The sequence below is a fragment of the Rutilus rutilus genome, assembly GCF_951802725.1.
Source record: "Rutilus rutilus genome assembly, chromosome: 9".
Lineage (NCBI taxonomy): Eukaryota > Metazoa > Chordata > Actinopteri > Cypriniformes > Leuciscidae > Rutilus > Rutilus rutilus.
In genome coordinates, this window is record NC_140223.1 from 33,545,621 (window position 1) to 33,558,493 (window position 12,873).

The 12,873-nt window shown below is 37.6% G+C and overlaps 1 protein-coding gene across 2 annotated transcripts in view; it reads right to left on the reverse strand.

The window, feature by feature from the left end:
- atp1b3b (ATPase Na+/K+ transporting subunit beta 3b) overlaps window positions 1-12,873 on the reverse strand; it is a 30,799-nt gene that overhangs the window by 2,120 nt on the left and 15,806 nt on the right. Inside the window, exons 2-6 of one of the 2 annotated variants that reach the window (XM_084420008.1) lie at window positions 11,988-12,116; window positions 8,836-8,934; window positions 5,212-5,405; window positions 4,609-4,659; window positions 1,475-1,561 (exon numbers count right to left, since the gene is read on the reverse strand). In XM_084420008.1, the coding sequence (XP_084276134.1) occupies window positions 1,475-1,561; window positions 4,609-4,659; window positions 5,212-5,405; window positions 8,836-8,934; window positions 11,988-12,116 (560 nt within the window). Of the gene's footprint in view, window positions 1-1,474; window positions 1,565-4,605; window positions 4,660-5,211; window positions 5,406-8,835; window positions 8,935-11,987; window positions 12,117-12,873 lie in introns of both variants that reach the window. The other variant, XM_084420007.1, reaches the window with a different exon arrangement.

A 12,873-nucleotide genomic window follows, 5' to 3' on the forward strand; every position in this document is an offset into this window, starting at 1 on the left:
TTGTTGCAGTTTAATTTTGTGTGTGTGAGAATGCATGTTTTTATTGTATGTGAACACACAGGTATTGTCTGTGTAATTTTATGTTAGTGTTTGTTGACCTGCCTGGGGACTACAGATGACAATTTGCCTTTGGCTAAATCCGGTACAATGCATGAAATGGAAATAGTTATGAAAAAAAAAAAAATATTTATAAAGGCCCCTTTATAAATAAATTAAGAAGAAGAAAAAAAAAACAGCATCAAAATTAGATCTCGTTTGGCTTAACACGGCGTATAATAATCTTTGCAGAATCGGTTTGGGATGTTCTTTTTTTACTCCCTGTATAATGCATGATGCACTCATAGAAGACATTCATTGGCTTCAATTTATATCATTACTTTAATTATCCCAGTCATCTAAAACAATACTTTGTATATTTTTCTTTAAATTACTAAGTTAGACATTCTTCCCAGATGTATTTCCTTGTTTCTCATGCACACACACACAAAAAAAACACTTATTTAAAGCCCAAATAGAATAATTTACCTGCAGACATTACAGATCCTGTACATCATTTCAGTCGTTTAAACAATCTTTGTCAACTTATTTTAAGTTTTTTATTTATTTATTGTTTTATACTTGATGCTCATTTAAACTTGGATTCACTGATCATTATATTTTGTTGTGCATTTATTATTGACTATTCTGGTAACTTGGTGTAATATTTTTACATCTCAAGGGGTTAATCCTAAAAAATAGACTAAATTCTTATATTTATATTTTTGTTTGATACATTTGTAAAACGTGTATACATTTTTTTCTTTTTTAAATATTTGGGTTTAATACTTAAAAATGACTTTGCCCATTAACAGCACAATCAAAATACCAATCATTAAAAAAATATTTTATTTTAATTATTTTATTTATTTTCTGTACATAGAATATACATTATAAATTGCACTTTAAAATTTAAATACTTTTAAATATGCATTTTATATTATAGATTATATATTTTCTATACATCAAATATACAAAAGATATATATTTTTTTATTTAAACATTAAAATAAAATATAAATGACAATTATATACATTCTACATATACATATATTTAAAAATATATACACACATTTCTACACGCAAGAATATTTTAAAATAAATACTATATGTATATTTTATGTTTAATACATAAACAAGCCCTTATTTGTACGTCTCCCATTAATGGCGCAATCAGACCAGTTCATTTAAAATTAATTTATTAATATATTACACTTTCAAACGTATTTTAAATATTTTATATGAAAGATGTATACATTTTCTATACATCAAATAATTCATTTTCATTCATAATAAAATTCATTATATTTTTTAAATGTGTCAAATATATTTATATTTTATACATGGAATACTTTTCTCTTCATTTATTCTGCCAATGGTCACCACTATATTGTGCATCTCCACATTTAAACACTGTGATCTAGCTGCATTGTACTTACATGCAATTTCTTGCCATAATAGGGGTAGTAACTCTTGTCCAGTATGCCCTCAGGGGGGAAATACTGCATCTGCAGGGGAGTTTCTCTCTGTACCGTGAGACAAGACGACAAAGGGTGAGATCACACTGCTGCACTTCATAGACAATGTGTCATGTGACTCATGTCATGAGCAGTTGCCATTAGCAACAGACTGCCCTCACATCACTCAAACTGATGACAAGGAAAAATAAGACCCTCTTCAAATGCACAAAGACATCAGATATTTCATAAAGCATGTTACACACACACACACAGAACAACCTTTCATACAATACAGACAGGATGTTGCATCATGTACTGTATATGAACGCATGAATCCACAACTCTCTGCTCGCAGTCCATCCAAGCAGTAGCAGGAAGCAACAAACTGTTTCAGGAACAGTTGCAAGGTTCTGATCCTAATGTGCATTCAGCAATCGGTTCATCTTTCATTAAGTGAACCGAATGAGATGATGTGCTGGAAGCCGGAAGCTTTTGAAATGGCTGTGTATCGAGAGAAAGGTCAAAGTGATGCATGCTTGCAGACAGCGTTAAGTCCAACGAAAAAGAAGATCATAAAAACACTAAAAGAAGGTGTTAAGTCAGTCATTTTAAAGCATCAAACGACTACAAACCATGATTCATGATGTAATAATCAAATTCAAATAAAGAATGTAATTATTAAGAATCAGCACAGAAGCTCAAAAAGTGCAGCGTTTCATTCGTTGCTTTCACACAAACTGCTTTTGCTGGAAATATACAGCATTCATTCAACGCAAACTAGTTACAGAAATTCACTTTACTCCTGTTCGATACTACAATTTATGAATGACCACTACTGTGCATTCACTATATTTTCACAATAGCTGTTTTAAAGCAATTTTGATGATAAGGGGTGGTATCAAAATGTGTAAAACACCAAACACAGTTGCTTTGTGCGCTAACAGATGTGGTATTAATCACTGGAAAAGTTAACATCAAAAACGCATTGGCTTTTCTTGTGTGAAAGTCCCACTGAAACATTGCAAGGACAATTTGTGGAAGTTTGTTTAGTAAGAAACGGCAAGATAGAAACAGCAGAATCCATCAGCATAACTTTGCAAAAGCGTTAAAAGTTCAGAGGACAGAGAGTTCCTGAAGGAGCTGAGAGCACTTCCTTGTGTCCGCTGTATACCTTTCAAAGGTCACACGGGTGAGAGCTCTCAGAGAAGTCATGAGGTACAAGAGTGACTAAATGATAAGGGCAGTAAAGAAGTTCTCATGGGAGTCGAGTCAAAAACAGTGCAGGTCTGATAGGAACGGCTCACATCTGCAGCAAAGAACTACGTCAAGGAAGCAAACAAGTGTTTGAAATGGGTCCAACGTTGCATAACTCGTGCCTGATATCGGTTAGATGTTTGTGGACGTGTTCGTAAGAATTCGTAAGAGGTTTCTGAGGTCAAAAGGCAATGTTTTGCAAGGAAAAAAAATAATTACTACGTCAATAAAATCAATTGGAGTACCTGGAAAAACCATGAATTTGACCCAAACACATTTCACTTATGTGTGGTAGATTCCCAATAGCAACTGTTTACACCTGATATGGTGATCCAAAAATAAGTGCTCAATAAGCACTTGTAACGTAAACAATGTGGCCTGAACAACCCTAAAGAGCTGTCATGTTTACAAGGTAACCGGCTGCTACAGTGAATAGTGATGATTTGAATAATCTGGATTTTGCCTTGTTCATGGCATCAAGATGTTTTGAGTTTGGTGTGAGCACTTAGTAGCAAGTAGACAGGATATTGTCAATGTAAAACAAACTGTTTGTTCGTTTACATGTCATAATTTGGTCCCTTCCTATACAAGTTGGTCCTTTCTGACCAGAATACGATGTCAAGGGTAGCAAACCTTCTGCTAATAGTCCTTAATATGTCCGTTTGCATAGCCATGCCTTGGACTAGGGGTGTCTGATCCTACTGGAGGACCACCTTTCAGTAGAGTTGATCTCTGGCTCAAATAAGCATCCCTGAACCATCTAATCCAAGGCTTCAGGATCACTAGAAACTCCCAGGCAGGAGCTGAACTCTGCAGGAAAGTAGCCCTCGTGGAGCATGATGGGATACCTCTGGTCCAAAGTATGGCTAAGCAAACCACCTAACATGCTACCCTTCCACCAAAAAATGGTTGCCTGCTAAGTCAGCGCTAAAAGAAAACAACTGACAGACTGGAAATGTCTTCACTATCCCCGAAAATGAACACGCAATGACGCACACCCTTAGTTTAAAAGCATTCCACAATTTGCATGTTAATGATAGATGTATACGGAAATCTTGTGATTGGATTATTTGAATCATATTTTATTATCAGGAATAAACAGGGGTGCCTATGGTGTGGAAGGACCCACCTCTATGGTTGTTCTACCAAGACACTATGCGTCTCATTCTCAATGGCTGGGGGATCTGAAGGTATACATCATTTCTAGAAAGAGGGCAGTTAAAAGCACCATAGACAAAGCAGTACAGGAGAGAGGCAGCAAAGAGATGGAAAAGGCCCGGGACAAGGACCCTGGGGAAACAATGAGGAGGGAGGGGGGCCCAACATCTTACCCACCATTAATACTGCTGGCCCTATAGGCAGCGTGGAGAGAGACCAGATACAAACAGATGTGTGAAAACTCAAGATGGGAAACAAGCACATTAATTCAGACTCGCACCATCATGATACACTCATCCTGACATTGTCGTCACTGTGATTCTGCCAAATAAGACATGTTCTTGGATCAACTTATGTTGTTGATCATGGAACAACTTTTCTGTCTGAAAAATTAAGCCTCATCCATATCCCTACCCCTAAACCTAACCCGATCCATAACTTCTCCCTAAAATCAGAGGGTAATGATAGGTGAATAACACTGATGTAGAAGCAACTAACCCAAGTTAAAGGCCTACTTATAACTTGACAAACTATAAACTTGTCCCTCAAATCTGATTGTGATAATGTCCCTCTGATCTGATAATGTTGTTCCAGGATCAACAAAGATGTTGATCCAGGAACATGTTGTACTTGGTGAAATCACGTTACACCTAATATTGTACACATTTAAGCTAGTATACAATGTGTGATGTAGGAATTACCTTGGCTGCGCAGCTGATACGTGGGTCTCCTTTTGGCCTAAGCCCAATAACCTGCAAAGGATAAGGAACATATACACTGAACAAACATCCTTAAATAATGATCCGACTACTTCCACAACAGCATAACGCCCTGAGTTGACGAACTAATGAAACACAGAAATTTATAAACAAGTCTGGTCTCTCATTCTTCAAAGGGGAAGTGTTGAATTTCTGAGATGCAATTACAAGTTTTTGTCCATGCATGAGCACCATGGCTCAATTTGTCTGGAGAACATATGAAGACCTCCGATGCAAAAGCCTTTAAAAGCCTCCTCTGCCAAAAATGACAATAATATTGAGTGAATGCTCTCCGCACATACTATATGTTCATCAAATACTTTCACTTCAAACTCACTAAATCCCAGCCTAAGCCCATTCAGAAATGCCGGTACTTGGGTAAAAACCTATACATAGGAGCCTGATAAAAATGTTAATATTATTAAACAAAAACTTTAGACGGACTTAGAGGCTTTTGCATCTGAAGTCTTCATATGCTAACAGCTAGTCTGCAGTTTCACCAGTAGGTACCTTTTACTGGGAAGCGCGTAAAAACATGCGACTCACTCGATTCATCTTGACTAGGATGCATGGCTGGCCCTCTGAATAACCAAAATTGCTATCAGCCAGTCCAGAGCACTGTCGTAGAAAACTTCTCTTGAACTGGCAGGCCTTCTTCTCCACAACAACATCATCACCTTGCTCAAAGTACTCCCCCTTGGGACAGACCTGGTTCCCATCCTGCAGTGAGTCGTTGTACGCTGAAGTAACAAAAGAGAGAGAACAGATAGTGAGATAATGGTGCTGAGTTTGGGAGACGTTTTTTCTTGTCTACAAGTGTGGCCAATTTGGAAGTCTTTGAGTGCTCCAAATAAGAGCTTAAAAGCCCCCCCAAAATGGTTTGAGAAGCGCAACATTCAGTTGAGGAAAGACATATCAAATGTTGTACTGCTTTTTCAATTGCTAATAGTTTTAGTTAAAAATCAAGGTCAGAATTGGGACATTTCTACTTGAGACCAACTCCAACATAAGAAAAATAATCATAGTTGTCTTTAGCACCCAGTAGGCATCACATTTGATGAGGAAAGAACTTTATGACTGTTAAAAGTATGTTCTATATGGTAATGAAATCCAGACATACTACATCCGCCATGTTTGCTTTGTCATATGACCTACGGCACTTCACAACTCCTCTCCTTTGGGCTAAAGGGATAGTAAAATGTCCATCAGATGCACAGGTCAGAATCTCGCCAGAAGTAGGAGGTCTTCTAAATACTATAAACTTCTATGAATACTCATGGCAAACATATTACTCATTTACCTTAAACTATATAGTATGGAAGTAGGCATTTTCGAATGCAGGGCATGTTTTACACACCCGTTTCTGCACATATTTTCGAAACAGGGTTTAACAATGTAATGGAGGAACTTATTGACTTTTAGTTCTAAAATTAATGTCATATTTGTCATCAACCACGGACCTGGGTCCTGCTCATCTCGACTAAAATCACAGTTGTTAATAGTGGAATTGCGACTTCAAGAGGTAATCTTTGCACTTTTAGCAAGCAAGATAATTGAACATGGCACCAAACAAACCACTGAACCATGATTTGCTATTGCTAATCAGTGGTAGGTGTATTTAGGGATGGACTAGTGTTTTATCGGACAAGAATGTCTAAATGCCTCTGAGCAGCAGATGATGTCATTTATATTTCTGGTCCATTTTCCCAGAGTAGAAACACTTTAAATGAGTTTATCTCCTAAAACTAACATCTAGATACCCTTAAAACTAATTGACTTAAAGCCACAAGACTCCAATTTTGATTGCATGGGGTCCTTAAATGAGTCACTCATGACTGCTGTATCAGATAAGACTTCTGTTATGGCTGCATGTCCGAAAGCTGAAAAATGCTGCCTTCAGCCACGGTCACACTAGACTATGAGCATGCGAAATTTATTCGAACACTGCAATGGTCGTGATATGACGTCATGGTCTGCAGAGTCTCATTTATAAACATTAACTTATAACAAATAGTAATAAACTGAAAATGCATTTATTTATTTTTTATCTACTCGACTTTACTGCAAAAATATTGTTGAATTAATTCAACCAAAAGGTCACCCCGTGATGTATCGATCTTTTACTTGTCACACGTCTTCACGTGATGCGAATTCGCGGCTCAGAGTTCACCAAACTTGAACTTTTGATCGCAGAAAAATACAAAACTTTTTGCATGAGCTTGCGTTTGTGGCCTGACGCATTCGCATGTGTATAAATGGAAGTCAATGGACCGAAAAATGTAGTGTGAACCCCTTTCGGAGCAAGGTAGAAAGGCATCAAGGCATGTCCAAATCCAATGTTAGCTTCACTTCCTGTCTCCTGAGATACCTTCATCTGACTGAAGGCAGCATAGATGTCCTTCACTGCCTTGAATATCCCACAATCCTGTGCTTTCAACTAAGTGACAGTTGGAACTAAAAAATAAAGATGGCGTCTGAAAGTTGCGGTTGGTGGACAGCATGTGTGTAAATGTACGTTTCTGACCAATGTTTTCCACTTTTACCTTTAGAAATGACCATCGTGGAAATTAAATATTCACTTGGTTGTCACCAAAGTTCGCTCTATTTTGTTGTAGATCATTAAACTGTTATTCTGCCTCAGAAGTCTGTCCGAAATCGGTTTCGTGAGGTACCTTCATGCACAAACACTGCCTACAAAGTCATTGCCTGATAAGGCAAGTGAGGCAACAAGTCAGCTGCCAACGTTTCCGGATGCAGCCTTTAAGTTCTACGTCCTCAAGTGGGGTGGTGATCGCATACAGCTGAGAACAATTTGTGCAAATTCAAGCACATTTAACCATCAGCAGTGGGAGTATTACGAAGATCACATTCAAACCATCCAGACAGAGGCTACACAAGGGGGACATTATCTGAGAGGTTTATGTATTGAGAGAAGCAAATCAAAAGAAACTGAAAACATTTCACTATTTAGGCCACTTCCTAATATACCTTTTATATTATGATGGATTTTAAGTGCTCTTATTGTCTTGCAAAATATCTGACTACACCACCTCCTCCTGATTACTGAAAGATTATGTGTATTTTCAGTTAACTTTAGGTCAGATGCCTAAACACATTGTTACTGTGTCTCAGATGTAATCAACTCTATCTGTATCTGTAAAGGTGTGAACCAAATGGCCCATACAGGTGTATGGCCCACAGAAACTGTTTGGTGTGAATGACAAAGAAACATCATTGCTCAGAGTAGATTGCAGGGTAGATTGATCTCCTGTAGGAGGTCCTAACAGTTTTCTATTGTTTGCCTATTGTCTAGCCCATTTGTCTTCATGTATAAAGTGAATCTGTCTCACAGACAGAACTTTGGGTTAAGACTGTTGAAGGGCGGCATGCTAACATCGCTCCTGAAGGACTGCTACACTACAAACCTTCAATAAATTCTTCTCCCCACAAGAACTCTGGTCAAGCTTACTTATTTTATGCATTGGAGAAATCTAATACATTGGCGAGCCACCCAAACCACTGCTCGGCCAAATACAGCAAAATCTAACAATTTAAGTGTAGCGGTTGCTTGTCCCAAATATGACCTTGATGAGCAATAGTGTAACAAAAACACCTATGTTAGTAAAAATGTCATTATTTTATCTAAAATCTGGCTGCATCAACAATATCCTCCTAATATGATTTGTTACAAACATTTCTTTTATCCACCCATTGTCTGCCATACATGGATAATGTTTGCTGGTTCTGAACAGAATTGGAGTCTTGATACTGTGCGTTCTCTCCGCTTCACAAGACTTCTGGCTCTGAACAGCTTCTTACAGAAGACTGACCTGCTTAGTGCAGTAACCATGTCAAAGCATTCAAGTGGACAGCCTGGTTCTTGGACTAGCTGGAACTGGACTCTGGGTTTAGGTGTTATGAGATCTAGTTTGGTCTGGGTCTTAAATGGTCTAGGTATTGGGGAGGCCTGATAATGGTCATGGTCTTGGTCTTGGAAGGTGTTACTGGTTTGGGTTTTAGGCAGTCTGGTACTGGTCTGAGTCTTGGGGGGGGGGGGGGTTAAAGTATCCTCTGATTTATCTGGTTAGGTTCAGGTGGTGCTATGTTCAGTATCACTTTTACAAGGCAAATATGTTGAGAGATAAGGTACTTAAGAGCGTTGATACTCACGCTGCAGGAACGACTCCAGGTGCTGCACATACTTGCTGTATTGCTGGGGAATGGATCGGTTAAATCCAATTTCCAAGGACCTCGGCCTAATCATCAGCCCTGAGGACAAAATATGCCAAACGTCATACAAATTTGATGCAGATTATAGCACATATATGTGCCCAATACATTGATTCAATATGTGCATTTTTTAGAGTGTTGACACATCTGCAATACTTTGTCTGATTGCCTTCCCTTTTTACTTCCATGACTTTTCAAATGCGTTTTCCAGTTAATTTCTAGCCAACAATTACTAATAATGATATTCACTAAGACATTTTAGAAAGGAGTTTAAGGTTAATTATTTCCACTACTCCTTGAAATATACATTCCATGTGGGAAATGTCCATATAAAAATATGACAGCATAATATGCTTTCAAAATGGTGCAAACCTTCAAAAGACATCTGACTCTATGTGTGCTCATTGGGAAATGTATATCCTTATTGTATCAGAACACCTCCGATTCGTAATCAATGCGCATTTGTGATCATTAACACTCAAAATCTTGCTTGGAACATTCAATGCACTGATAATTGGAGACACTAAACTGCAACTTGTCTGAAATGATGTCCAACTGTGTCTGTACTGAGAACATTCTGTTACTAAAAGATCTCGAGAAAGGTGGGGGAAGCTGAGGGACGAAAAAAAAAGATCAGTGGGAGGAATAAATTGACACTTGGGGAAGGATGAATGATAGCGAGCGAGAGAGTGTCTCACTTGCCGGGTTTAACGGCGCTCATAATTGAGAGAGAGGATGGATTTGGAGCGCTCTCATCGCAACCACTGTACACAAGTGTGTGGGGGCTGTACAGCGTACAACCGTGTGTGTGTGTGTGTGTGTGTGAGAGAGTGAGAGAGCGTGGGAGGCTAATGGATGATGTGTAACACTGCTGAGACTGGTGTTGTGTGTTCTGACTGTAATAGAGGAAATGGTAAAAATAGCACTGAAAATCACACCAGCTAAATGGCACCTCTATTGCAAGTTCTGTCTTTTCCGTTACTTTCAATGTCAAAATGTGTGTATATAGAAGGATTTATAAATCTCAAGTCACTTCAGAACCAGTAACTACGTGAGAAGATCAATAAGTCTTACAATGTGTTATTAATCCACTGAAATATTTCAAGTATGATCACACATTTATTTAGCCTACCTGTATAAATAGTGCAGTATATAATATAAATTTACTACTACTACTACCAGAGAGAGAGAGAGAGAGAGAGAGAGAGAGAGAGAGAGAGAGAGAGAGAGAGAGAGAGAGAGAGAGAGAGAGAGAGAGAGAGAGAGAGAGAGAGAGAGAGAGAGAGAGAGAACAGGCTGATCTCTATCTATCTCCCACAGACAGATCTTTCTATGTTGTAACACACAGAGCATAGGACTCGCTGGTCGTTGACGGTGGCACAGCAACCCATAATGCGCGCCGTCTTCTGAAAACGTGAGAAATAATTTACACTCCTTTATTAACACATTTTTCTTTTACAATTCCAACTCCTATTTAAAAATATAAACCATTTACAAAGTGTTCCTCCAAATTAAAAACCTTTAAACAAAAAAACCTAAAAAAATAATATTATATAAAATAATAATAATAATAATAATAATAATAATAATAAAATAGAAAATTACAAAAGAAAAATTACATTTTCCTCTTCATCAACTAGACAAAGTTTTTCCAATTCCCAAAATTTGGGACTCGCTTAATTCTAGTCCTAATTTGTAAGTCACTTTGGATAAAAGCGTCTGCTAAATGACTAAATGTAAATGTAAAATTTCATTAAAAACCATTAAATTATTGGTAATTTTATAGTAAACAAATTGTGCTCTCATTCTTGCCATTATTAGGGCTTTAAAAGTCCGATCAGGATCCACTGAACATTCACCATTTAGTTTCCGCTAACTCTAACCTTGTCACCCCTTATTCAAATATGAAAGAAAAAAAATTGTTAAAGAGTCAATTGTTTTATTTGTGCAATGAATCATGTCAAATTGTGCAAGCATCATTTCTGGCCAGTCTGTCTCTCTGTATGCATGTATGTATGTATCTATGTATGCATGAATTTATGTATCTATGTATGTATGAATTTATGTATCTATGTATGTATGTCTCTATCTCTATCTGTGTGATAAGTAATTAGGAGTTTGAGGCAAAAGTCATAGTTAATAGTGAGAATTGGACCCTATCTTAGTACAGTATATAGTGTATAGTGTATACACACACGCGTGTCCAAATGTATAAAGGCAAAGAAACCAATAAACACACCAATAAAGAAAACAAAGGCAAAGAAAACAAAAGGAGTGTTGAAAAAAGGAGTTTGATTTTTCTTTCTTAATAAACAGTGGTTTCACAGAGATATGCATTGCAAAATTATCAAATATGGTGTGATAGACCGTTTCGCATGTGAGGCTTGCTGTGATAATAGACAGCTTTGCTTTAAGAGATTCAAATGCAGGTGTATATACAAGTAGATCAAGTCTTTTGTCTTTGTCATCTACGGTTTTAGGCAATAGAACTGATTCAGAAGCCCTCTACATTCCCCAATAAAACTTCCTCATGTACAACTAACCTGTTATGAAAGTTACATATAATTTATACGTCTAATTAAACTGCACAGCATTATTAAATTTTTTTGTGTATGGCGATTAGCATAGCATGCTACAGTCCTGCTTCTATTTCTGGATATTGACACACATTTCACGATTCGATTTCGAATCACACGCTTGCGATTCAATTCCGATTTCAATTCAATACAGATTATTTGGGGTATATCAGGTACAGTACATGAAGTAAATGCAATGTTAGGTGACAAGCTGTTTTACTGACACCTTTCTGTGGTTGAAACACTGATTGATTGATTGACTACATGGAGACATATTGCATTTTGGAAAGTTGTTCTGTTTCTTTCAGTGTCGTATTTATTTTGCAAGAAATTTGGTGCGCCTTGCTAAAATTACGTACTATATTCAATGCGACATACTACTGTTTGAAAAATGTATTGCTGCATCTTGTTGAATTTCAGGTTACAATTTCTATTGATTTGTACCGCTTTACATAATGCATACATTTCCAAACGGGCTCAACAAAGAATAGTACCTTAATGTTGTGGGATTGTTACCTGGATTGGCCACTCGGTCCCTGTATTTGGGAGTGTGATCGTCCAGCGTCTGTAGCATCACCCACATGGTGAGACTGAACATCCCAGCCAGGAAGCCATAGAAGACCAGATAAAAGAGCAATATAAGACCTGCAGAGAGAAGAAATACACTTTCAAACATGGCAGAATGGTCACAATTTCTTTTCCAAACCTATAAAGTATTGGGAATTTGTTCCCATAACTCTTCCATGTAGCGTCACAGAACAAGCCCACTTGGAGCAACCGGTGGCTGGCACAAACACAGAACATTTAAGAGTGTGTCATCTGGAAAGCATCACTTTTTTTTTTACGAGCGTGTGATAAACGTTGTAAAAAAAAAAGAGTGGATTCACAAACATTCTGAATCATAAACAGAGCAAAACGTCAGTTACTGTAGCGTCCAACCGGAGATGAGAAATGAGCAGGAAAGAGCCTGTGTGTTTGAGAAGTTCAGAGGTTCACACGCTCATATGATGGCTTGGTGGTCTGAAACTAGTAGAAGTACAACAGTGTGGATTAAACTAGTTCTGGCAGTTTGCACTTCCATACAGTTTAACTAGAGAAGGACATGTCAGAACAGAAGGAAGGAAGGGGGATGTAAAATGAGGAATGTCACAGCTGAATGCTTTAGAGAAAGGCCAAACATATCTGCTCATTGTCAACAAGTGGAAGTGGAAAAATAATGAATGGCGGTTAATGTGGGAGAATCATGTGAAGGGTGATTGGCACCAAGGAATGGTCACTCAGGTCATATTTCACCTCAAATCAATGGGAAGAATATTTACACAAAGAAAATTAAGTATATTTTTGCACAATTATGGATTCTGCCATTGTGACTTTCTTCAAAACAATAGACGGGAGCGGATGT